Source organism: Ceratocystis lukuohia (genome assembly GCF_044167205.1).
Source record: "Ceratocystis lukuohia strain C4212 chromosome Unknown Supercontig8_pilon, whole genome shotgun sequence".
In the NCBI taxonomy this organism is placed as follows: domain Eukaryota; kingdom Fungi; phylum Ascomycota; class Sordariomycetes; order Microascales; family Ceratocystidaceae; genus Ceratocystis; species Ceratocystis lukuohia.
Genome location: NW_027263527.1, coordinates 1,483,971 through 1,509,610, shown reverse-complemented (window position 1 = coordinate 1,509,610; position 25,640 = coordinate 1,483,971). Strand labels below are relative to the sequence as shown.

At 48.7% G+C, this 25,640-nt stretch overlaps 6 protein-coding genes across 6 annotated transcripts; 4 read left to right on the top strand and 2 right to left on the bottom strand.

Moving 5' to 3' along the window:
• Nucleotides 1-2,919: 2,919 nt before the first annotated feature.
• HOO65_080375 (CCAAT-binding transcription factor subunit B) lies at nucleotides 2,920-3,618 on the top strand (the record flags this gene model as incomplete). Its single annotated transcript, XM_071001546.1, has 1 exon — nucleotides 2,920-3,618. One exon carries the CDS (start codon nucleotides 2,920-2,922, stop codon nucleotides 3,616-3,618), a length of 699 nt encoding a protein of 232 aa, XP_070856605.1.
• Nucleotides 3,619-4,741: 1,123 nt separating this feature from the next.
• On the top strand, nucleotides 4,742-6,038 carry HOO65_080374 (uncharacterized protein; the record flags this gene model as incomplete). Its single annotated transcript, XM_071004305.1, has 2 exons — nucleotides 4,742-5,511; nucleotides 5,597-6,038. The coding sequence occupies 2 exons, from the start codon at nucleotides 4,742-4,744 to the stop codon at nucleotides 6,036-6,038; spliced, it is 1,212 nt and encodes a 403-aa protein (XP_070856604.1).
• A 665-nt stretch (nucleotides 6,039-6,703) lies between these two features.
• Nucleotides 6,704-9,429, top strand: HOO65_080373 (nonselective cation channel; the record flags this gene model as incomplete). Its single annotated transcript, XM_071004153.1, has 5 exons — nucleotides 6,704-7,184; nucleotides 7,252-7,588; nucleotides 7,669-7,983; nucleotides 8,048-8,429; nucleotides 8,530-9,429. 5 exons carry the CDS (start codon nucleotides 6,704-6,706, stop codon nucleotides 9,427-9,429), a joined length of 2,415 nt encoding a protein of 804 aa, XP_070856603.1.
• Nucleotides 9,430-10,661: 1,232 nt separating this feature from the next.
• HOO65_080372 (ATPase) lies at nucleotides 10,662-13,076 on the bottom strand (the record flags this gene model as incomplete). The annotated part of the gene is made up of 1 exon (XM_071001545.1): nucleotides 10,662-13,076. The coding sequence occupies one exon, from the start codon at nucleotides 13,074-13,076 to the stop codon at nucleotides 10,662-10,664; it is 2,415 nt and encodes an 804-aa protein (XP_070856602.1).
• A 618-nt stretch (nucleotides 13,077-13,694) lies between these two features.
• HOO65_080371 (60S ribosomal protein eL6) lies at nucleotides 13,695-14,825 on the top strand (the record flags this gene model as incomplete). Its single annotated transcript, XM_071004330.1, has 3 exons — nucleotides 13,695-13,751; nucleotides 14,233-14,568; nucleotides 14,673-14,825. 3 exons carry the CDS (start codon nucleotides 13,695-13,697, stop codon nucleotides 14,823-14,825), a joined length of 546 nt encoding a protein of 181 aa, XP_070856601.1.
• An 895-nt stretch (nucleotides 14,826-15,720) lies between these two features.
• Nucleotides 15,721-18,050, bottom strand: HOO65_080370 (peptidase family M49; the record flags this gene model as incomplete). Its single annotated transcript, XM_071004174.1, has 4 exons — nucleotides 15,721-15,986; nucleotides 16,061-16,172; nucleotides 16,232-17,849; nucleotides 17,926-18,050. The coding sequence occupies 4 exons, from the start codon at nucleotides 18,048-18,050 to the stop codon at nucleotides 15,721-15,723; spliced, it is 2,121 nt and encodes a 706-aa protein (XP_070856600.1).
• Between the last annotated feature and the right edge of the window lie 7,590 nt (nucleotides 18,051-25,640).

The following is a 25,640-nucleotide window of genomic DNA, read 5'->3' as shown; positions in this document are numbered from 1 at the left end:
AGCGGACGACGTCGTTGGCGGCGAGATTGATGTGGACGATCTAATCTATGGCGACCATCACTAGAATCACCATCGTTTCTGTCGCTATTTTGACATTGTCGATTCCATCACTGTCGCCATAGTCGCCAGCTTCTCCCAAGCGGGAGCCAGGTGCATCTCTTGTTTAGTTTTTCCTTGCCCCAACACAAAGGCGTCTCGATGCATCGAGTCACCACCACTGCAAAGTCGCCGTCGTCCTCACCCGACAGTTGCACACAATATTTCCTTGCCCATCGGAATTACCAATTATTCTGCCTCTTCTCGCCAGTCGTCGAGTTATGTTGATGGCTTATCGGCAAGGCGAGAAACAAAGAATAGAAATGGCTGTCCGTCTATCTAGTGATGGCGCCAAAAAAGCCAGAAAAAAAATTAGAAAAAAAAAAGGCCTTTTGCGTGTTTAACATGAAGGATTCGGCGCGTCTTTTTTCTCCCTCACATTCATCTCCCCCATCTTCCCTGCAGTCATCTTTATATGTCTTGTTGTCGTGCACAAGGAATTGCTCGTCCGCTCGTTTGCTGATGGGCTGGGCTGGGTCTTGTCTCGTCTTGCCCTCTTGACAGCGCGTCCGTGACATCTGATTTGACCGTTTCTGCTCTTATTTGCCATTCCTTTCCTTTTTCTTCTGCAACCACTGTACGCATATCCATCCGCATACATACAGCCCACTTCGAAACAATCCAGGGTCCATTAAGGCTTTGAGACCCCAGAAACCCCCTAGAAAACGACAGCCGAACAATGATTGGTGGCCCAGTGCTTGCTGGCTGGCTTTGGCCTGCCTGGCTGGCCTTGTCTTGCTCTCGCTCTTCGTTTCGTTTCGTCTGGTCTGGTCCTGTCTCCTGTCTGTGATTGACTTGGCTTTCCCGTCTTGATAATCCCCCCCTTGGTCAATAATGTCTGTTCTCTGTTCTTCTCTGTTCCTCTTTGCTCCCTGTCTCCTGTCTTTTTAGTCCCATCAAGATGGTGGTTGGCGGGCCTTTTAGTTCTTTTTATTATTCTTTCGTTATTCTGTATTATTGCCATCCAACCTCAATAACACCAACCCGTCAACCTGTTTCACGCCGTGCTCGCCTTTCTCTCTCTTTTTCGCTGCCGGCAGCCATACATCTTTAACTACAGCGCAACTAACCCAATATACAGCCCCGCCTCTCTTCTCTTGCATCTCACCAGTCGTCGCCAAAATACAGTGCAGAGCGCCTTTCGTCATCTCGCAGATAGCACAACACCGCCATTGTAAGTACCGCATATTTTCCTTCCATCTTTCCCTTCTACCATGCTGTCCGCTTCTCCCGCCTCTCCCCGTTTATTCTCTATACAACCGCCAAGGCAAGACAAGCCATTCACCCGGTCTCTTCCTACAAGAATCCAATAGCCTTGTTTATCTATGGACATGTATGTCCCTTGGTACCGGCAACCTGCAATACCACAAGACCCATAGTTCCTTTGGTTTGGCCTCCGTGCTGGTCTGTTAATTAGCCCTAGGGATGCCATGCGTACAGTCCTAGTCGTGTCAGTACCGGCCATCCCAGAACAGGGCAGTTCTTTGAAGAACATCCAACTGTCCATGTGATGCTGGCTGCTATGGAGACAGATTCAAATGCACATTGGTCCTCAATCTATCTGCACATGCATAGAAGAACTGGATAGAAAGTCGCTGTCCTATCTATGCCGTCGTCGTCTTGGGCTTTTGCACACTTATAGACTTGCTCTTATCTCGCATATCATTTATGCTCTGGTCTAATTTGCAATCTGCTACCCTTGATTGCTTTCTAGCATTATCACCCGCTGCTACCCACACCACACAAGCCCTCAAGTCGAGCGGCATTGGGGGGTATTGCCCAACACATCGTTTTCTTTTACCCAAGCAAAGACTTGGGCATAGGGACAAGGTCTCCTGCACAGCTTATTTCTATTCATTGGCCATGGAACTTGTGTATGTGTGTGTGGGCAAGCCTACAGAAAATATTGGTACTGTACTACATTCCCCTTCTTCAGGCGTACATGTACATGTACATGCACATGTGCGTGACTTGGTGTGCTGTGCTTGCCTTTGGATATGATTATGGTTCTTCTCCACCATTAGGTCATTTCCCACACCTGACGAGACCCCATCCCCTCTTCAACACCTGTCTTTCGGGCTTACAGACCACCTTTAGGTCTTTTACCGTGCCCTTTTCTGCCCTTCCTTGCGAGAGATGTGACAAAATTTTACTCTTCTCTTGGGTATAGATGGCCTCGCTGTATGGTTTTCGCATGCCGCACCCTTGTCCCCCCTATGGGCTGGTCCTATCCTCATTGTGTCTGGCCATCTCTATCCTTCCTATCTCTTGTCGTTGCACAGGACTCGGTCTTCAACTGCTGCCACCACTTCTATCTGTCTTCTCTCACTTTTGCCCATTTACCACTTGGTCTTTCTTGTTCTTTTTTTTTTTTTGTTTGGTTCAAGCGCAGCTTTCCTTTCATTCCCACCATCCCCCCTCCCCTTTGCCAATTGTCTTCTTTCATCTGATCCCGATGTTATTTTATGATACGTCTATCCTCAAATTTGTTTTGTACCCTTATTTTGCGCTTATTGAATCTTGATTCTAACTTGACTAGCACTTTGATTATTTCCTATTCGCCGAGGCTTTGAGCAACTGAAGCTTGAATCCTGTCTACTGAGACATCAGCATACACAGAGCTTTCCTTCAAGTTTTGTTGGCTACGGAAGAAGAAACCTATCACACTTGATCGGTGCTGAGTCTAAAGCCTAACTAAACTAGCCTACCCAGGTTTTCCGGCCTATTGACTGATATTTTATTGGTCCTTCAACAGTCTGGTCTTAGTTGACCTTAACAAACCAAAAAAAAACCAAAACCAACAGCACACATCTACCTGTCACTATGTACTCTTCATCACAGTACGGTGTCCCCCAGCAAGCCATGCACTATGGCATGCCACCAATACAAGCGGCGGCTATGGCAGCGACAGCTGCTGCTTCAGGGGCTAATACCAATGGGTTTGAGTATTTGGCGAACACCAACATTACTCAACGATCTCCTAAAGACAAGCGCGATCCCCGCTCCCCCGACAACCGCCGACTCAGCCAAGTCAGCAGCCCGACTACCACGGTCACCACTGCAGCCATGTTGAATCATGCCTCTAGAGCCGCCGGAGCCGTGACAAACCCTGTCACGGCCACAGCACCGCCTATGGAGACAGTTGAGCCCGCGGTTGCGCCCGCTGAAGAGACACCCCTTTATGTCAATGCTAAGCAGTTCCATCGTATTTTGAAGCGTCGCGTGGCTAGGCAAAGGCTGGAGGAGCAACTGCGCCTTACCAACAAGGGACGCAAGCCCTACCTACATGAGTCAAGACACAATCATGCCATGCGCAGGCCTCGTGGACCAGGAGGCCGCTTTTTAACGGCCGACGAAGTTGCAGCGCTGGAAAAGGGCAAAAATGGAGAGCCCTCAACCGACGGCTCTGGAGATGGCCTTAGCTCCGAGGCACAAGGGCCTGCTTCTGGAACCAAGCGTAAAGCGTCGGAGTCCCCCACCTCGGCGGCCAAGAAAGTCAAGGCCGAGGGTCAGAAGGTCTAGACATGAACAAAGAGAATGGGCGTCAAATGGCGTATTCTCATAGCGGCTAGTCTTTTCCCTCCTTTCTCTTTATATGGCATGTTTCTGTCAGTGTGTCGCCAAAGCCTTGGATATATTGTCTGATGAAGACCTAGGTTTCTTTCTTTTTCTTTTGTTTTCGTTTCTTTTACCGAGTCCTCGTGGGCTCTTCACCCTTTTTTGTTCTTTGTTTGGCTCGAGGTTTTGTTTCTTTTGATGTGCCGGTTGTTACTTGATCCCCCTTTTGCGTGTCTTACTCCTTCTCTTCTATCCTCCTGTTTCTGCTTCTATTCTATATCAAGTTGGCCACCAAGGACATGACGGCGGGCAATGAAACCCGAGTCGACGGTGATTTGTGGTGATTTATGTCTTGGGCTGTCGCTAACTTCGATCGCCCTTTTCTTCTACTTGCTATGGTCCATGCCACCATTTCTTTCCCTTTTCATGTTTCTTTTTTTTCTCATGTTTTTTTTTCTTAGCAAGGCGTCCTGTTTGGGGGAATATCTGTGCTCATATGCCATTTCTGGCAATATACAGCGGCAGACTTTGAGAGGTTTCTTTGCTTGTCATGTACGTGTTTGTTTCGTTTTGATTTGATTATGTGATGCTTTTCCCTTTGTCTTCAATGCTTTCGGCTTTTCTTATTTGCTTCAAGAAAAGGAGTGAGAGAGAAAGAGAGGCCTTATGTTTAAGGATGTGTTGTTGGTATCGTTTGCGTGTCTGAGTATAAGTTATTTTTTTTGCTTGCATATCTCCCTGTTCTTAATGATTATTTGTGAATGAAATTACTTTTGCAGCTAATATCTAGACTTCATTTTAGTAGATGATGATGCTGTGTACGTATTATTTCCTCTTATCTGATTGCTGTCATGTGTTGGGGATCCAAATGTGGGGACGGGTAGTTCCCCAAATTAGAAAAAAATGGTCTAGGCGGTAAACAGGGATATTGCCTGTTTACCAAGCTTTTCTCTTTATCCCTCGGCTCTTGAGCACATACATACCTGGCCATCATGTTCTTAAGAAGCTCTGCTTCTGTCTTCTCTGCCTGTCCTCCTCTGCATAAACACATAGCTATCTTATTTTCCCACTGCCATATAGCTTCACAATGGCGGGAACCGTTCGCCAACCCATTGACGAAGCCGCCCTAGCGCGCTATCTCTCAACGGCCGCCCCCACAATCTCGCAGCCCTTCACCGTTAAGCAATTCGGCTTCGGGCAGAGCAACCCGACCTACCAACTAACCTCGTTGCCGACAGCGCCCGGAGGAAAGCCCCAGCATCACGTGCTTCGCAAGAAGCCTCCAGGCGCGCTCGTCTCCAAGACCGCCCATAAAGTCGAGCGCGAGTATCGTGTACTCAGTGCTCTGAGCAATGCATCTTGCAGCGAGTCAAGCCGCGAAAGTAGCGCTCCGGGCGTTCCGGTACCCAAGACGGTCTGCCTATGTGAAGATTCAAGCGTCATTGGAACGCCGTTCTACGTCATGGAGTTTGTTGAAGGCCGCATATTCGAGGATTTCTTGATGCCGGATGTCGTGGCCGCTGACCGTGCAGCCATGTGGCGCCAGGCGGTTACCGTACTCTCGGCTTTGCATGCTGTCGACTACAAGGGAATTGGACTCGAGACGTTTGGCCGACCAAATGGGTTCTTCCCACGTCAGGTCGCGACATGGAAAGCTATCTGCGAAGCACAGCAGAAAGTGCGTGACGTCGAAACGGGCGAGCCGGTGGGCAGACTGCCATACATGGACGAGCTGTTGCAGTATTTTGGCGACCCGAAAAACCAGCCACGCGATCGGGCAGGCTTGGTCCATGGCGATTTCAAGATCGATAACATGGTGTTTGCACGGGAGGGGACTGAGGTTGTAGGCCTCCTTGAGTAAGTCTTGTCTTTTTTTTTTTTTTTTTCTTTTTTCCATGACCCTATTTTCTTTCCTCTGAATCTCCTCTCTAATAATCTATAGCTGGGAAATGTCTACCATCGGTCACCCGCTCTCTGATCTCTGCAACTTCCTCACCAAGTTTATCCTTGCCAGACAGTCCGAAGTCGCCGCAGCTTCAGGGATAACCATCACCAAGGTAGCCGGTCCAGCGGGAAACCCACTGGCCGTGTCCGATCCAGCCTTCCTGCCCGGACGCACACCAGGGCTTCCATCCCTTGACGAAATTGTGTCGTGGTATGCGGCCAGCTCAGGATATGACCCGCGAATTGGTAATGAGCTGGTATATGGCATGGCCTTTACCATCTTCCGTCTGGCGGCTATCTGCCATGGGATTGCAGCGCGCTATGCCCTACGCCAGGCTAGCAGCGCCATGGCACGGCAGAACGGCCTCCAGATGGTGCCATTAGCGGAATATGCGTGGGCTCTAGTACTAGCAACCAAGAAACTAACGCTGAAACTATGATGGTGCTCAAGAACACCATTTTACACTGTGCATGAGAGACGGAAGTCACATGCTATATATCCAATATGATTAAGAAGCGTTCCATTTCGTAGATAGTAACAGATATTTACTTGTTTCCCACTAATACTAAACGACAACAACAAACAACAGCCAGCCCCAAGTTGGAACCTTCAAATCGAAAGGAGGAAAAAAGAGAAATCTCCCGTCTTCTTTCTCCAACCAACCAGAAGCTCGCAAGCTTGCAAAAGAACGTGCCTACGCTAAATCCCATAGGGCAATGCTCAATGCGGCAATATTAGCCAGCACTATAATACGGAACACTAAGCAGCTCAGCAATACTTGTGGCTGCATGTTTGTTTCTTGAAGTCTAGATTTGATGCTGGCAAATTTAGATCTTGATCTTGAGAGGAGGAAAAGCCTCCCCAGAACAAGTTTTAAGAAATTTGACTTCATTCTCTCCTTTACCTTCGTGCCCTTGAGCTAGCTTATAGGAGAAAGCATCTCTCCCTTTGAGCCTTCCTCTTCCTTTGTCGTGTTCTTCCCCTCCCTGCGCTAAATCAAGCCTTGCCTATAAAGTAGCTTGCTCGCTTGTCTTGGTGTTGGTGCGTTTATCGCAGTGCTTCTCTTCACAGATCCCCTCTATACAACAAGCCTTTCTTGTCCCAATGTGGTCCCATCGTAATGGCGAGCAACAGCCCCTTCTGCCCAAGACGTCATTGAACCTTTCGTCATCCTTATCGTCACAGTCGTCATCCTCGCATATGCCATCTGCTTCTTCATCTCAGCAACAACAACAACAACAGCAACAGCAGCAAAGCCAAACATATGTCCCTGAACCCGTGTCACCATCGTCCTCCAATCCCCATGGCCAAACTGACCATCAGCAGCATGATAACCCACGTTCGGTGCATTTTGCCGCGCGTCACCGGAGCTTTCGTAAACTCGCTATTACCCCTTTATACAGCTGCATTGTCGATCGTAACTTGCCACATCCAGTGTACATGAACATTCACCGTATCCGCCGCGATATTGTTGCTATTGTTGAAGATTACCTGAGCCTCGACCAGTTACAGGATGTGCGGATTAATATCGCCGTTGTGCGTCCCCTGGTCGATAAGCTGTATGATATGGAGGATGTATCAATAGGTGAATAACAATGCACAATCCTCGCCCCAAACCAAAAGTTGCAGTTTCTAACCAGCCGTGCTCACAGTATATTGTCTGATGGTCAATCGGGCCAAGTTCCTTGCTGAGCAAAACACGGTGCAAAACCGCAACAATGTAAACTTCACGCGCGCCACGCTGTGTGAGCTGGTTGCCACGCGTATTCTGCGGCGATACGGTGAAGATGCCGAGCCCCAAGACCGCCTGTTGCTGCTCGCCAACATCCTAGTGGCCGGCTTCCACCCATTTCTCAATGCTCCGCCCGATGTCATCGCCCAGGCTGACGATACTGTCGCCTGGGCTCATTTCAAGCCCGTGCCTGCACTGGAGGTGGCCATCGTCACAGGCAGCAAGATGTTCTTGTCATCGTCAACGTGCCAAAAGGTGTATGTAGAGGCTCTAGGAGTGTTTTGTTACTTTTTATCTTGATATTACATGACATTTTACTGACTCTCAAACACCTCAGCGTCTCGGCTATATATGATGGTCGCATAATCTACACGCCGTCCTCTTTTTTCGATCTCATCCCAGACCACTACAAAAAGACACCAATAACCCTGTACAACCCCAGGAAGGCGCCGCTGCTGAACCAGTACCGTCTCATTGTCCCCCGTGTGCGGAATGCGCTGGATAAGGTCCAGTTTGTAGTCCTGTTGTTCTTCTACTTTCTCTTCATGGCAGAGCGGAACCCGGCAAGGGTCACATGGCGAGAAATTTGCTTTAGCGTGTATACTTTTGGCTGGTGTCTTGATCAACTGGCAACCATTCTCGAGCACGGCTGGTATGTTTCTCTGTTGCATTTTTGAGTCTGTCCTGCGAACAATCTTCTAACGTGGTTTCTACAGGGGCATATATTCCCAGAACCTTTGGTCCTTTCTGGATGTTGGCTTTATGGGGCTTTATGCCATGTACATTTGTTTGCGCACATATGGAGCCGTCGCCGGCGAGGAAGGTCTCAGCATCCAAGGGATCGACCTCCTAGTCATGGCAGCTCCGATTCTCGTGCCACGACTAGCTTTCAACTTGATGTCAAACAACATGGTCTTCCTGTCTATTCGTGCCATGATCTCGGATTTTGCATTGTTGACGTGTCTATCGGCCTGGTGTTTCTGCGGCTTTCTTATGGCCTTGAATTGGCTCAGTGAGGGGTCAGAGAGCCCATGGGTTATTAGCAAGTGGTTGCTCTGGATCTGGTTTGGACTGGACGGCACTGGGATCTCAAACTCCGTAAGTCCCCCCCCTCCCCTATTCCAGAAAGCACAAAATGTTTAGCCCCCTGGTCTTTTGCCATTTCACCCTGCCTATCAGCTGACCGGATCGATTTTAGGTTGAATTTCATCCCCTGCTTGGCCCTGCTCTGACTGTGGCTTTCTCGTTCTTAGGCAACACGCTGTTCCTTACCGTCTTTGTCTCTGTCTTGACCAACCACTTTGCACAAATATCATGCAACAGCTCAGCGGAAATCCAGTTCCGCGTTGCTGTGTCTACGTTAGAGGCTGTCAAGTCTGATGCTACATTTGCCTACCAGCCGCCGTTCAACATCGTAGCCATCTTCATGCTAGTGCCGCTCAAATTTCTGGTGTCGCCAAGATGGTTCCATAAAATACATGTTGCGGCTGTGCGTGCCGTTAATTTGCCCACGCTAGTTGTAATCTCTCTGCTGGAACGCTATGTGCTTGAGACCTTTCGCTATCCGCCCCCGGAAAGAGACACCGGCTCAGCTAGCACAAGCAGGACAGACCCTGAAACCCCAAACACAGCTCGGCCAACGACAAACCTCAACAAGGGGAAAGTCCTATGGAAAAAGTTCCACTTCACCGCGCATCCAGACCTTGCAGCGGTTTTTGACTTCCCACCATCTGATAGTATCGAGGATGCAATCGCTGCCGACGATGAATTTACCCATCATCTAATCCGCCGGCAATATGTGCGCCCCAAGACTCGCCGTGACTCAACTTTTGGCAATCTTTCGCAGACAACGCCCATCACTTCTCTATCAGGTGCTGCTGGAGCCGTTGGTGTTGGTCCGCAGCAAAGCGAAGTCACTGAGCTGTCACGCCGTCTAGATATGTTAGAAAATCGGTCGGCACGTATCGAGTCACTACTGGAGAAGCTGGTTGCAAATTTTCCACCAGCCTCGTCAGAAGAGAGAGCAAGCATGCGACGGGGTGATGGCTTTGTACTAAGTGAAAGTCCTTCACAAGTGAGTCCACTGCAGTCTCATTAGACGTTAGGAGTGATGAAGCTAGGGTTGTGTTGTTGATAGGGTTATTATATCCTTTCAACGTGACATCATTTATTCACATATATGGTCAAGTGTGTAGAATCAATTGTGCGACGTAATGGCGTCACCCGGTCTCAACGATCTGGAGTCACTTCAATGCGTTCATATGTCCAATCATTGAAGATTCTTGGTGGGGTTACTACGACATCAAAATGCGTCAAGTGGTGAGGAAGTTTCTAGTTAGGGTTCAATGAGGGGAAATTTGAATTTTGTGCGTTTCAATTCGGATGAAGGTTCCAATTTACTTTAATATTTAGCCCTTTTCCTCACTTTGTCTTCTTTTAATTTTCTCTGGCCTGAGAGTCTTTCTCTTCATAATATTATCTTTCCCTCCTTGTTATTACGACCTTTTTTTTTCTATCAGATCTCTTTGTTCACTAATCAGGGTTTTGTCCGGATTTTCTTGCTTTCTTTTCGCTTACCTTATTTTTTTCCTTGTTCTCATACAGGGTGAGTTTGTACGGTGCTTCTGACGGCTGGCAAGTGCTAGTCGCAGGGTACTACCTAACAGCTGGCAATTGGCAACTGCCCCACAATTTCAAAAAAGGTTGGTGTTATAAGGTCTAGTAATATACCGTTCTTTCGTCCTTCGGGACATTTGGTCAATTTGGTATGTCGTCACTTCGAAACTCTAGACTCTCACTACAGAGCAATATTCTAACAACCACCCAACAGAAACGATACAGAGAAGATTAGCATGGCCCCTGCACTAAGGATGACACGCTACATCAAAGAGAAGCTACCAATTTTTTTTTTGACAAATTTTCAGCTTTTCTTTTTTAATTCAATAGCGGACAGCATCTTTACAAGTTGATGCCATTTAGGTGTTCGATTTGTGATACTGGCTTTCATATTTTTTTCTTGACATGGATTACTAGCCCTTGCAAGTTGGCATGCAACAAAGACAAGAAAGAATATCTGGTGAACAATCCGCCAACGGGCTTCGCAAGTACTACAACTAAGTGTATGCGTTCACTAATGACACGCAAGGGATAAACGAACTTTTTTATTTGCTGTATATTTCGAATTCTGTGAACTTCAAATAACTATGGTACAAGTATTGGGTGTTGATACAATGTAGAAACATGAAAACAAGAGTAGAGTGAAAGCCTAGGAAAGAGATGAGTGTGGTGAGAGATGACTCAATGCAGGGGGAAAAATAGGATACTAATGGCCTACTGAGCTGGTGATCCGGGCTTAGGCGCCACAGCAGCATCCACGGCCTCAAAAGCAAGGCCACTCTTGTCATCCTTGACGGAAATCTTGGCGGTCTGGCCGTGCACTAGTTGGCCGCAAATGATCTGATCAGCTAGTATGTTGGAAATCTCGGTTGTAATCAGTCTGTTGAGCGGACGAGCGCCATACTTGGGATCGTAGCCATGCTCCGCTAGCCAATCACGTGCCTCACTCGATACATCCAGTGTAATGCGGCGATCATCAAGGCGAGCCTGCAGTTCCTTCAGCCGGATGTCGGCAATTTCGCGAATGGCAGGAAGTGCAAGGCGCTTGAAGATGATAAAGGAGTCAATCCGGTTGAGGAATTCTGGCGCATAACTGCCCTGAACCACATCCATGACGGCTTTGCGGACGGAGGGGTCAACATCTCCTTCGGGCGTCTCTTTGTAAGGGTGCATGGGGTTGGCATCTACTAGGATATCAGCTCCGAGGTTGGATGTAAAGACGATGATGGTGTTACGGAAGTCAACCTTGTGTCCCTGTGCATCCGTCAAGAAGCCTTCATCAAGGACTTGCAGCAAAAGTGCTGAAATATCCCGATGGGCCTTTTCGAATTCATCAAAAAGAAGAACGGCATAGGGCTTGCGGCGCACTGCTTCAGTAAGTTGTCCTGCATCATCATAGCCGACATAACCAGAAGGGGCACCGATGAGACGCGAGATAGTATGTTTCTCCTGGAATTCGCTCATGTCAAACCGGACAACTGCTGACTCAGTGGAAAACAAAAAGCCAGCAAGCTTTTTGCACAGTTCCGTTTTGCCAACACCAGTGGGACCGAGGAAGAAGAAAGATGCCGTAGGGCGGTTATCGCCACTGAGACCGGCACGCTGGAGTCTTACTGCATTTGAGACTGCCTTGATGGCTTCGTTTTGGCCCTTGACAGACTCACACAAAAGATCCTCCATATGCACGAGCTTCTCAATGTGACCCGAGGTCAGCTTGGCGACTGGAATTCCAGTGACACGCGAAACAACAGCGGCGATGTCGTCGGCAGTAACAGAGTCGTGGATTAGATTACCGCTCTCGGTTCTCGGCTCCCCCTCCTTGGGAAGCTTTTGCTCTAGGTTGGGAATAATGCCGAATCTTAGCTCAGAAGCGCGGCCAAAGTTTCCCTCTCGCTGGGCTTTGTCAAGATCGATGCGAGCAGAGTCAAGTTCACTTTGGATACGTTTGACCGAATCCACCTCAGCCTTTTCTGCCTGCCACATTTTATTGAGCTTTTCACGCTCAGCTTCATATGCTTTGAGGTCGTTTTGAAGTTTTTCACGTCGCTCCTTGCTGGCAATATCAGTTTCTTTGCGCAAGCTTTCGAGCTCAATTTGGACTGTCATAATCTTCTGGTCAAGAACCAAGATATCGTCAGGTTTAGATTCATGTTGGAGCTTTAGATGACTGGAAGCTTCGTCCATCAAATCGATAGCTTTATCGGGAAGAAAACGGTCGGTGATGTAGCGATTGGAATACGTGGCGGCAGCGACTAGGGCGCCGTCTGTGATGCGCACACCATGATGGACTTCGTACTTTTCTTTAATACCACGGAGGATGCTGATAGTATCTTGTACGCTAGGCTCATTGACAAGAATGGGCTGGAATCGACGAGCCAGTGCCACATCTTTCTCAATCATGCGGTACTCGGCAAGAGTGGTTGCTCCACAGCACTGAAGCTCACCACGAGAAAGTGCAGGCTTGAGGAGGTTGGAGGCATCGATGGAACCCTCGCCTTTGCCAAGGCCAAGAAGTGTATGAAGCTCATCGATGAATAAAATAACCTCCCCATTGGATTCCTGAACTTCTTTTAACACGCGCTTGAGACGTTCCTCGAAATCACCACGATATTTGGAGCCGGCAATTAGGGAACCAAGATCCAAACTAACGACACGCTTATTCTTGATGCTTTCAGGGACTTCGCCCTGTACAATACGAAGCGCGAGCCCTTCAAGAACAGCCGTTTTTCCAGTACCGGCGTTTCCAATAAGGACCGGGTTGTTCTTGGTACGACGTGATAGGATCTGGATGGTGCGTTGTATCTCGCTGTCCCTGCCGATAACAGGATCTAGCTTTCCAGCCTTGGCACGGTCTGTAAGATCCACGCCGAATTCTTCGAGGGCGGACTTTTGTTCGCCTCCACTCATATCCATGCGGTGGGTTCCCCCCGGGGGATGCGGACGGCCACCGGAAGCATAACTGCGGCTTTGCGAGAGTTGCGCGTTGATATTATGAGTAATGTTTTTAGCAGCGATTAAAGCTGCACTTAGAGATGAGGTGGGGATTCGTTGAGAGAATGCCGAAGAGACGGCCTGAGAACGCCAGGCTCTTCGTGCCGCCGATGTAAGTTGTAAACGAGCTTGCATCATACTATGAAATTATTATAATGCGAGGGGGAATCAAAGACTGGGAAGATGCAAGAAGAAAAGTAGACAAATCGAGTTTATAAGCATGCGCAATATTAAATAGCCGCTGCCATTCCATACATATTTCGCCTTCAAAGTGAGATCGGCATAATCCCAAGCCTAGAAGAATCTTGCAAGTTCTACCTCTGCTTTGAAGCTTCACCTGCATTCTCGTAGCTTCTAGCGCAAAGTGGAACAAACTTGCTCTTAGAAAGCCCTCCCCTGCTTTGCCCCACATCACCATGTTATCTTATCAGCAACCCCTTATCTTGTTGTGATACCGGGTAAATACCGGATCTAACGCCACATTAGAGTCATCAACAGCCACATATATTTTCCAATCAGGGCTTAGCGCAAGAGGGTTTGAAGAAATTCTACGCACAAACTTTTGTCAATCTGTGGCCCTGCACCACAGAGCGAAATCCTACGAGTATCTGGGTACTAGCCAATCAAGCAGCCCACTAAATTGCCAACTAAGATAGGGAATCTCGTTGACCTTCCTTACTTTCTGTGTTGTATTGTTTCTTCCTCTTCTTTTTCTCTCAAAATCCTCGTTCACCCGGACGACAAAAATCAGACACAATGGCCCCCGTCGCTCAAAAGTGGTACCCTACCGACGACAACTCGGAGCTGAAGCAGGTGAGTTCTCATCGCTGATCTCGACATTGACAATAGTGATCGACGGGTTTGGAATCGAGCAACTGAAGGTCTTTGGTGCCTGGCGAGGAGACGAGAATCGAACGTATCGACACTCAATATGATGGACATCGAAAGCGAACTGATCGGCTAGCAACGTGGTTACCATAAAAAGAGACATTTGAAACTTTTGTATCGGATATACAATAGTACCACACCACCGTGGGATCTCGGCGGTCGTGGTCTAGTCGGAAGTGTGCTCAACTCGGACTTGGTCCCAACAGCGAGTGAAAGATTCGAATGCGACAAAATAGGATGTTTCTCATATTTTAACCGCCGCCGCCGTCTCCGCCATGACATGTCTTGTCGCAAATACCAAATCCCTCACCTCAGTTGCTCGTCCGGAGCCGCCTGATACCCATTCGTCTTATATCTCTATCCAGTAATAGACAGCGCAAATACTGACTAGTACGTTCGCATACAGGTCCGCAAGGCCGTCCGCCCCTGGACTCCCCGTGAGTCTTTGGTTCCCGGCACTGTCCTGATCCTGCTCGCTGGCCGCTTCCGTGGCAAGCGCGTCATCCTCCTGAAGAACCTCGACCAGGGTGTTCTGCTGGTTACTGGCCCCTTCAAGATCAACGGCGTCCCTCTGCGGAGAGTCAACTCGAGATACGTCATTGCCACCTCCATGAAGGTTGACCTGGCCGGTCTGGACCAGGCCAAGGTTGACGAGATCTCCTCTGCCAAGTACTTCACCGCCGACAAGGAGTCCCAGAAGGCCGGTGAGGAGGCTTTCTTCAAGAACGGCGAGAAGCCCCAGGTAAGATTTCACAACAACTATTACCAAAGTTGTTGGCCGGAATAAAAATCTGGCCCAACTTTATGCTACACCACATATGGCCACTTGTCTAACAACTGCTATAGAAGAAGGAGGTTACTTCTGCCCGGGTGGCCGACCAGAAGGCCATTGACAAGGCTCTGCTGGCCAACATCAAGAAGGTTGACATGCTGTCTTCCTACCTGTCCAGCACTTTCTCCCTGCGGAAGGGTGACAAGCCCCACGAGATGAAGTGGTAGATGTTCGTTATACCCCCGCAAACAATCAAAAAAATTCGTCTTCGGCGCATATCATGAATTGATTACGAGAGGTTTTTTCGAAAGAAAGAGAAGCTTTATGGGAATTCGGGAACAAACAAATGAAGAAACAAAAAAGACCCATATCAGGACCCTGGCAAAAAAAGAATAAAACGTGAACAGACTTTTTTCTTTTTTTCTTCCTCTAGGTTGTAGTAGTATTCATAAGGTTCCGGAGGCTGAAAAAACAGAGAAAGAAACATTGAACAAGCTAAGTAATATTACGTGTCTCGCTGACGTCGTGATGCCTTGTCTTGTTGGATGCTGTGTATGTGTGCGCTCTTAGGCGATGGTGCAAAAGCGTACTGGCGGACCAGGTGCTGCTGAATCGAGGCTAGGCCAGCGACTACCTAGACAAGCATTTGTATACTGGGGAAGTTCTTGTAATAGTATAGTGGAGTTACACATGTCGATCCGTAGTACCGAATAGCCCAAACGGCCGGTCCATTGATTGCTGAGCCTTGGCCCGACCGCTTGCGCCCCGGTGTTGGTCTTTGTGTGAGAAAGCATCGATGCATACCCTGTGTAGATGGACCTTTGAACTTGCCAGCTGAATAAGTGTCCTTTTTTACATCCAATTATTATAATGCATGCCATCTGGTGCTGGGCTCGGCACCATACGGGACAGAGAGTGACAGCGGGAAATTATTCTTATCGCTTATCAGATACCGACTGCCCAAGTGTGGAGCTTAGATTAATAAAACTACGAGGTCTCCAACACATCATGGGTAGTCTTCTTCAATGTAAGAACGGGAGCGATATATTAACCGGGTATCTGGGTGGCTATGTCATGTCATTACGCCCCTCATGTCAAGTGTAATCCTCTTTAACCACGAATTTATAAGTCGCGGTCAACCCAGCTCTGAATCAGGCCCTCAAGAGTTGCATCATAGTGCTTGAGAGAAACCTTGCCCTCAGTGTCGATGCTGGTGTTGGCCTGAACAAAAACCTTACGGGGCTGTTTGTTGTTCATGACGACACTCCGCACCTTGTCACCCCAGAAATCGCTGTCGACATGGGTCATTGAGTTGTAGAACTTGGAGCCTTCGACGACATCAGCAGTAGACTTGTAGATGTGTAGCTTCTGCAAGTACTTTCCAACAGCTATAGGAAATGCCTGTTAGTTCTGCTTTTTTTCGTCTAGATATCTTGCGGTGGGTTGTGCTTGATGGACTTACCCTCACGGCCAGAGGTTAGGATCTTGGAGCGGTCAAGCTTGATCGTCATGTCCGAGAGATCGGGCTTGGTGTACTCGAGTTTGCAGAAATCATCGCCAGCTTCCAGGAAGCACTTCAAAAAATGTCAGCAACAAACGAAATTGCCTGTATAGTTGCAGCAACGCCACTTACCTGCAAAATTGAGAAACGAGCTTGTGAATGAGCCTGACCCCATTTCTTACTCTTGGGGTCCCACATCTCGAGTGACACCAGGCCTGCCCGGGCCATCGAGAGGTACGCAGCGTAGAGTACATCACCAGCCTCGCTATCCATATCCGTAGAGCCGTCACCAAAGCCAAAAATCTTGAGCACAGGGAACTCACAGCACAAGTACATGGCAACTAGTTCGGCACGGCATTCCTCATACGAAGCAGCAATGCTACCAAACACAGATCCCCAGGTTTGACCAACCTTGTACCAGGTTTTGATAGGTGAGTTGGTGATGGGGCTAGTAGGAGGGTTTTCTTTGTCGAAGTTGAAGACACCAGGTGATGTTTCTTGCAGAAGCTTACCACAGCCGTGGCCGGTGAGCTCGTGTAGACCGACTTGGACTTCGAAAGAGCTATCGCGGTGCTTTCTGTAAAGCTCTAAATCAGACTCTGCAATGAATGGAATGGCCTCATTTGAGCTCTTGGCGCTTAGAACATTGCCAAGAGACACATTCTTGAAACCCTCAGTTTGGCGGATGTCGTCGTAGTTGGGGATATTGATGCCAGCAGGAATGCCACTACCAGCAAAAGTCAAGACCTCCAGAGAGGTGAAGTCGGGAGATAGGAACTTGTCTTTCTCGAACTCGGCACTCCAGGGAAGAAGGGGGATCAGCTTGGGAGCTGAAGCCACCAATTCTCCAAATGCACGAGTTCGCTCAAGGTTAACCATAGAAACAAAGCCCTCCCACTCGCCGCGAACACCGGCAGGGTCACGGTATGTCTCAATGAAACCAATGTTACATTCAACCATGGGCTGCTTATCGCGGATCCAAAAACGCTGGCTATCCTTGAAATCAAGCAAGGAGCCATTGCCGAAAGACTTGGAATAAGCTTCCGTCATTTTGAGCTGGTTTTCGTTAGCAGCGTTCTCGTAGGCCTTGGACATATAGTCAGCAGCCATCTTCATCTCAGCAGTGTAGTCGCCGTAAACTAGATTTATAGTTTTCCCATCCAAAAGACCGCCCTCCACAGTGAACGAAGTTTCCTTTCCAATGTCACCACCGGTCGTAGGAACCTCTTTGTTTGCAGAGGCAATCAGAATGTTGAAAACGCCTTGAGGGGTCTTGGCTAGACGGGTGTTCTCAGGCAAGAGGCCCTTCTTTTCCATCCAACTAGAAACAGCGTCAATCTCATCCTTGGTGATGGAAGGGGAGTTGGGGTAGTAGGTGGTCAAATGTCCCGCATCAGTATAGCCCAAATGCAACAGGCCAGGCTTGTCAGTTGAGAATATGGCACCATTCGTGGCTTTGTAGAACTTGCCGGCCTCGGGGGAAGCAGAGGCAAGAGCAGCAAAGACAGACTCGTTGCAACGGGGGATGAACTTGGAGTCACCAAAGCTCTTGTAGTTTCCATTGTTTCCAAGGAACATGCCCGCATACTGCAGGAAAGCGTTGAGATCAGTCTCAGTGATGCCGACATTGGCTGCGAGGGCCTTCCAGTTGCCATTGCAAGCTTTGTGTAGGGAGATGATGAAGTCATAGATGGGCTCTGACTCGGGCGAGATTTGCCTCAGCACAATACGGGTGCCAGCAAACGAGGCCCTGTGTTACACAAACAAGGTTAGGCTTGAGGCTAGGATCTAAATTATCTAGGTGGCTTTGGCTCATAGATGCTTACTTGCTGATGTAGTGAGCATAACGCTTGAGCTTATCGTCCAGAGCGTTGAAATGCTTCTCGATTTCTAGTCGCACCACGCTGGGCGGGGCATCGGCCAGGAAATGTTTGAGATCCTCGGTCGACATGGCGGTTGGAGCAGAAGAGGAGTAGAGGCGGGTAAATAGTGGGTAGTTATTGATTGTTAAAAACGCAGGCCTTCTAGAGCTTGATGAGACGGCGTTATTTCTGCAGAAGTAGTGAGGTAGACGAGGCTGCACGGATAGCGGGGATGGGCATGAAGAAGAGAGGGAGGAAGAGGGGAAAGAAGTCAATAGCCGGTGCTGACGAAGCGACGTGGCAGTGGCAGCCTTTAGTAAAGAGACCAATTGCAGCTGTTGGAGCTGCGACTGTGGCTGCGGGAACGCACGAGGCTGACGCAGCCTAGGACGCCAGACAAGCATGGCAGGTACGTTCTTAAGAAGTTATACTATTTGTATGCAGTATAGCACAATGCTATTGGTGCTCTTTCCTCTTTCTTACGTTTGACCCTTTGCCTCTTTCCTTTCTTCGCCTTAAACGGAACAAGAGCTTAGAGGGGTTTCTTCAACACGCCGGCGTTTCCTTGCTAGTCGCTCTTTCTCGGCTTTTCTTTTTGTGGGGCACTTTTGATCACCTTGGCAGTAGGATTATTGGGTAGGGTGGGGCGAGGTGGATGCACCGGCCCGTCATGGCGGGTGTCAGCTGCCATTGTAGCGAAGCAAACAAGCAGCACTCAAGATCTTGATTGCTTGGAATTTGACGTAATGGTCTAATTTAACAAAGCTAGGGAATGCCGCACTTAAATGAGAATGGAGTATTGTAGGGAGCAAAAATGGTATCTACCTGATCCAGCAGTGACTATCTACGTTGTGCAAGTATCCATATGCTGTAAACCTGAGTAAATGCATAATGACATCAAAGTTTATATGCTATCAGGGTCTAGTACATATCCCTTCTCTTGTGAAAGTTCTGAAGTTCGCTGGTTTTTAGTTGTAGACTTACATGTAGTGGAGGCTCAATGAACAAACCTTGCTTTTTTCGTACGTACCGACCGCACTGACTAAATCTACCACGTTTCAATCGATGGTTGGACGGGAACAAACCTCGGGGTAAAAGATTAGGAGCCACCAAGGTATATGTTGCAAGGGGAAAGCAAGAGGGAAAGCTAAAGTAGGAAGAAGAAGGGAAAGGCGTGGACCCAACTGAACGTGCTTTGTGAGGCGGGGAGGTGGGTGGCCTTGGAGACTGACTGATCTGGACCCAAACTGAGAGAAATCTACTAGAAGTGCAACAGGGAAAGGGAACAGGGCTTGTCCCGACAGTTCTTGGCACAAGCAGAGATAGGCCCGGGGTAGCGGTGAAGCGTGGTGTGGATTGGAGTAGAGGAAGAGACTAAGGAAGGGGGAGAGAGGGAGCTGGCGAGGAAGCGCCATGATGAGGTGCGATTGCCATTCCCTCCCCATCTATTAGTCCATTTCCTGGGTTCCAAGAGGGAAGAAGAGACGCTCTCCCCATCATGTCAGAGCAGACCATGTGAGGCTGGATGATCGACATGAAACACAAATTCAAAGGCACTATATTCCGTGTTTGCTCTCCAGAAGTCAATTTAAGCGAAATGCGAGTCTCAGACGCTTGGTGCCCCGTGACGATGCGTTTTTGTTGAGGCTTTGCGGTCATGGAGACAAGCGAGAGAGGAACAGCAGGCCGGGGAAAAAGGGGAGGGGGAGAGGGAGGGGGAGGGGGGTTTGTTGTTATTGCCCTTGGGGAAGCGGCTTGCCAATCATGAATCGACTAAACTGCATGTTGTGGGAAGGAAGAGACCTGGCTAGGGAGACCGGGAGGGGTAGTGAATGGGTGGCTGTGTTGAGTTGCTGTATGTATACGAATATGGACACATCAGAATAGATGGGGCCCGGGCAAAGATGAAACTTCTAGATACACAAAGGCACCAGCCAATTTCCAGGAAAAACTGGTACCGGATAAGCTGGAAGATATTGATGAGATTGGACAAAGTGAGATTCCAAGATTCGTGGTGCTACAAACACGTAAGATTGCATGTGCCATTGGCTTCCCCGGAAAATGCGAGATTTTTGTGTGTGGGTGACATTGGCTTGCAAGCGACCAACCAGCTTGGGGCAGCCTGGTGCCCTTTGCCGGTCTGGCAGGCCGCGCCTAGAATAAAGATAGTGTATTCTGGGCAGAAGCACAGTGCCCATGGTATTCCTATGACGATGAGGATGACGATGATGACATTGAGCAGTTGAGCAATTGTGAGATTGCGGCCTGTGTGGAGGAACTGTGCAGTTAGCCACATGCTCCGTAGCAGTTATGCAGCTATAGTAGAATTCAGCCTCCCCGCTGTCCCCTCTTTCTATATACATGTAGGTAGTGGCGCCGAGGCCCTGATTTTGCGTTTGCTGTCTGCTCACGGAGCCCATGGCGGCTTGTATCTCCAGGGTTGTTTTCAAATTAGAAACTACTGTTTTACGTGCGTGTGCTAGCTAGACATGGGATGTATAGTGTACATTACATGTGTACACAGCGAGGCAAATGAAGTCATTGAACTGTGAAAGTCAGTTAGCGCACCAACAAGTGCCGAAACGCAAACAATACCTGGCTTGTGGACACGAAACAAACTGGAGGGGACAAGGACAAGACAAAGGCAAGACAAATGCTAGACAGAGACCAAACAAAGAGAATGGCTTTCCCCAAAATGAGGCAAACAAAAGGGCTAAAGAGACAATGGGATCCCTTTAGCCTCCCATTTTGATAGGAGGCCCGGCCCATAGCCACAGAAAGAGAGAAAGGAGGAAGGGGAAAGCTTAGTAGCATGAAGAGCGGCCAAAGCTCTCATGAGCTTTCCCCTCTTTGCCCCTCCACACCCCCCACCCCTCTTAGCGATCAATGGCTTGATAACTGATGAGCCGAAGGTCGAAAGAAGCAGCGAGACATTCTGTAGATCCTGCAGAGGCTCGGCGGTGAAGACTGCAGGAGAAAAAGCGAGCCCATATTGTGGGGAATAGAAGCGGAATAACAAAGCGCGGTGTTGGTGGGGCGAGCATATAATAATGGTGTCTTTTTCGAACCCCAAAAAGACGAGGTGTTGTTGCATTTGTGATTTCTCCCCCCCCCCCCCCCACACACACACACACACACAAAAAGGCTGGCTGGCTGATCAGGTTGACTTTGCTAGCCAACTGTGTCTTTTGGACCGAGGTACATGTTTATATATGTGTGGATGTACCTAGAAGGTCACGAGAGCAAGACTGCCCCGCCAAAAGACCGCAATTTCCCTTTATTCTTTTGTGTTTGGGGGATAGGGGCGGCAGATCAGCCCGGCTACACAAATAGGAAAAAGACAAGTTGCATGCGAAGATTGGTCGCAGTTTCGCTGTACGGGATGTGTATGTATAGTACTTGCTTTTTTCCTTCTTTTTTTCTTTTCCCTTTTGCTGCCCCCTCTCCTCCCTGACTTCCCAAAAGCGTTATTTCCTCAACCGTGGAAATCCCGTGACGAGGAAACACCGAAACGGGACAGGACATGTAAGAGCTGGGAGTGGGGGGGGGGGGAGGGTTAGAAGAGGGAAATAAACACAGAAGCACAAAAAAAGAAGTGAGCCTAGACAAAACCACAAGAACATGGGGAAAATGGAGGGAACAGGGATCCAAAAGACTTGAATGGGAAGGGATTTGTAACCCCACGCTCAACAAGCTCTCATGACGAAACGAGGGCGGAGAGGAAGGCAGCATAGAACTTCCATGTCCCCCCAGCCTCGTTCTTATCAGGATGAACTTATTTACTTGATGACGAGCTTAAGGAGATGATGAATCGCAGCGTTTCAATTGGGAGCATCTGGAGCGGGCTGAGTTTGCCATGAGCAGCAGGTTGAAGCCCTGAGGGAGGAGCTTCGGTAGCTAGTTGTGTCGTCCTCGCCTTATTGTTTCTTTTAGTCTCCCTCCATTGTCAACAAGGACAAAGCGTTTGTTGCTTACTCAACGCCAAGCCATTTCTCCAATTCCAACAGAAGTAGAGGTAGAGGTACAGCACCTTGTCGCAGAGCGCTCCAAGAGACAGCAGCAATGCTCATCATCATTCAAGCTTCAAGTAATCTCTTTGCGGTGCGTCTAACTCTCTCCAAACCCTCTCCAAGTCCCCCTCTCTTCCCTCTTTCCTCTTCCCCCCTCCCCCACAGAGAGCAGGGCCAGGTCCCAACAACAAATTGTATGCTAAATGATTCCACAAGGAAATTTGAGCTGTCATATTGCTACCTTAGGAACATGAAGACTTAGGCTCCTTTCTCTCTCTGAGGCATAATGTGGCCCCGCAGAGACAAGGGGGGCAAAAAATAGAAATAGTATAACCGCATCGTGACTTTGGTTGCTCTGATTTCTCTGCATTCCAGATTATTCTCAGTGGGGAGAAGGGGGGGGGCATGATTCATCTATATTGTCGTATGTTGTTTGCCATATATCACTTGCGAGTGCGTACCACAGCCAGAAAACGCGGAAGCCCGGGGAACATTTGCGACAGCGTTCGCTCGTAGTACCCGGCCTAAGCCCTGTACAAAAACAAACTTTTGACGTAGCTGCAGCCGGGGAAGAAACTTTGGTGGTGACACGAGATGCAGGTTCAGCACGAAACCGAGCGGTTTTGCGTCCTTGGACTCAAGATGAGCGCGCGTTTGTATAGCGTGAAAATCTACGGCAAGCAAGCATGCGTGTGTGTGTGCCAAGATTGATGACGGGTTGGATGCAAGTAAACCGACGCCTTCCCCGCGCTCGTATATATGTGTAGGCGTGTGTGTGTTTGTGGGTATGGGTGCGCGTTGCCGTTTGGCAATGCATGCAGGCTGGCAGACAAGTAGGATCTCGTTCCGTTGTTGACTCTGGTCTACTTGAGGTTTTGAGACATTATATCACATTCACACAGCCCTGCTGGCATTGGATTTGGACGGCATTGGGGCTCGAGAGACCTTGCAGAGACGAGACAGGTGGTGAGGGAGGGTGAGTGCATATCCAGATTAAGACCGGGCTAGACCCAAACCTAGACTGAGACTCAGACTCGGACCCCAAAATAGAGACAGCGGTGACTTTATTGATGACAATGCGTAACGCAACGCAACGTGCATGCAGCCTGCTGGTTGGCCTTGTCTGTCTTGTTAGTATGGGGTACAGGTGATCACACATACGCCAGCTTGGTAAAGCATGTGATGGGCGCCATTCCTAGGACCCCAGAAACGAACGTCGCCCGGGGAATCCTTTTGTAGAAGACATGGAAGATGGAGAGGGTGATCGGAAACGCAGCCTCCAGCAGCGATCGGAGCTATTTTGGTTCTCCAGCCTGCGGGTCAGTCCCGGTTAAATTGTGTATAGGCCAAGAGCAGAGGGAAGAATGCAACTAGGTTGAGTTTTTCAGATAATATTTGCACTTTCTACTTTGTGTGTGCGACCAGCGCCCCACTTTAAGCATCGCCGTCTTGTTGCTAATTGGCGGTTACTGAGCACTAGGATGTTCCCTGCTTGAGATCACAGCTTGAATCGCGACATCCCACGCTTTTGGCTGAGAAGAGAAAAGCCCTTGTTTTTGCCAAGGTTCACACGACGAGCTAGGATGGGGGTTCTTTTCTTCTTTTCTTTTCTGTCCTTTTCTTTATTTTTTCTGTTTTGCTTTTCGAAAAGACCGGGCTAGACTTTCCGAACGATGCCATCCGGTCGAGAGGTGAGAAAAAGGAGCACAAGTAAAAAAAAAAAAAAAAGAAAAAAAAGGAATATTTCTGCCTTGACCTGGGAAAATTTAATTTGGGCGACTTGATCCCACCACTCCGGACAAAGCTCCCTCCTCTGAAGGGTCTTGATTTCTCAAACGCTGACGAGGGCATTTCACTTCCCCTGTCTTTGCGGCTTATATGTAGGTAGCTTGCGGATAACTTCAAACGAGCTTTGAGGCCAAAGGAGCACGTAACAGTTGGGAAGCGTGGGCAGGTGTGTCACTGACCGAGCTTTAGGCCGGAGATGGAGAGAGGCTTTCGCCTTCTCTGGGCATCACTTGACTGAAGACTTTTGCGTTTTTGGCTGGTTGGACAAGAACAGGGACAGCGGCCTTGCTTTTTTGTTTTTTCCTGTTCCTTTCTATTTTTCCCTATGCTACGAACGCCCACACAGGGCAGAGAAGCCCCCGCTATCAAGGGAATGGGAAGAGAAAACTGCAAAACTCAAGTCAGCTAACCGGAGAAAAGAAGGGCAGCCAATCCAGGGCTTAGCAGGAGATTCTATAGAGAGCAAGAGAGAAAGGGGGCAAAGAGCCCCAAGAGCCAGTCACGATACAACACGAAGGAGGTTAGCCATCCGAGTTTCAACGCCTATTTCATGCCATTTGCCAATTTTGATTGTGGACAGGGGAGCATTGCCATCCCTTGTACACAGCAGTCACGAGGGCAGCTACCAGGTCCTTCGACGGACACAATATGCAGACCTAATAGCCAGCCTGGATGCACAGTAGAGACATTTGCAAGCCAGGGAAGGAAGGAAGGAAAGAACTCCAACTCCAAATCGAAGGGGGTAGGGGAGAAGAGCCTAAAGAGTGAAAGGAAAGGGTGAAGGGGGATGGAGTGGATGGGTGGGTGGGTGGGTGGGTGAGCAAGAGAGAGAGAGAGAGAGAAAGAGAGAGAGAGGAGCAGGAGAAAAGGTTGGTGAGGGGCAGAGCCATTAATCGAGTATTCGTTTTGCATAGCTCCAAGTGGGTGAAAACTGACCCCCATACTCTCTATAGCAAAGGCCCTTTAACAGTCCATTAGCGGTGGCTCAGTGTGGCAAGAGAGACATTACTGGGTGGATACGTGGGCACTAATACCTTACCAACCAGAGTCAAGCTCCGTCGCTGCCATAATGCTTAGTGACTTTGCTGCTCCTAGGTGCCAAGTTGCCGACGGTAGAGAGAAGAAAGGAAGCCCGGAAAAGCATACGGCCACAGAAAAGAAAAAGAAAAAAAAAAAAAAAAAAAAGAGAAAAAATAAATACACACTTCGATTTCACATGCGCTTGGGACGAGGATCATTTTATCGTTATTTTACCTCATTTTATTCTCTCTGTGTCGTGTGTGTTAGTTGCCAGCCGGCTTCTTCTGCTTTCTGCTACTATAAGTCGGCCATCATGCCCACCCTTTTGCTCGCCATCTTGGAACTGCTTCATCGTGCCCCTCCTCTACTCTGCCCTTCTCGCCCAATACTTTCAGCACTTGCTTGCTCTTTTTTCGCCATACTTCTCGTGTCCTTGCTTCTCTCTCCATTATACTCTCCTGCCTCTTCTCCCGCTTGCTTGCCTCGCCATACTACGTGCTTGACTTACACTCTTCATCTCCCAGTACCGAAACCCTTTTTGGTAAGTTTTTGCTCTAATACGCCTTCCTCTTAATTCCCGTAGAGTCAGCGCTGCGTTCCTCTCACCGAGCTTCATAGCACTTGATCCATGGCGCTGAAAAAAAAAATAATGCTAACTAGCGCTAGGCTTTCCTTCTTTCAGTCCTCTTTTGCATCTCTTCCTAAAGCCAATCAATCTTCTTACTTCTTCCTTCCTCACCTATTCCGCTCGCAGGTTATACTTAAAAACCTCTCATCATCTATTCGTCTCTGCCGCTGGCGCTCTGTTCACGTTTACTACCTTGTGTATCCTCTTCTATACCCCCTTCCTCCACATTCGTC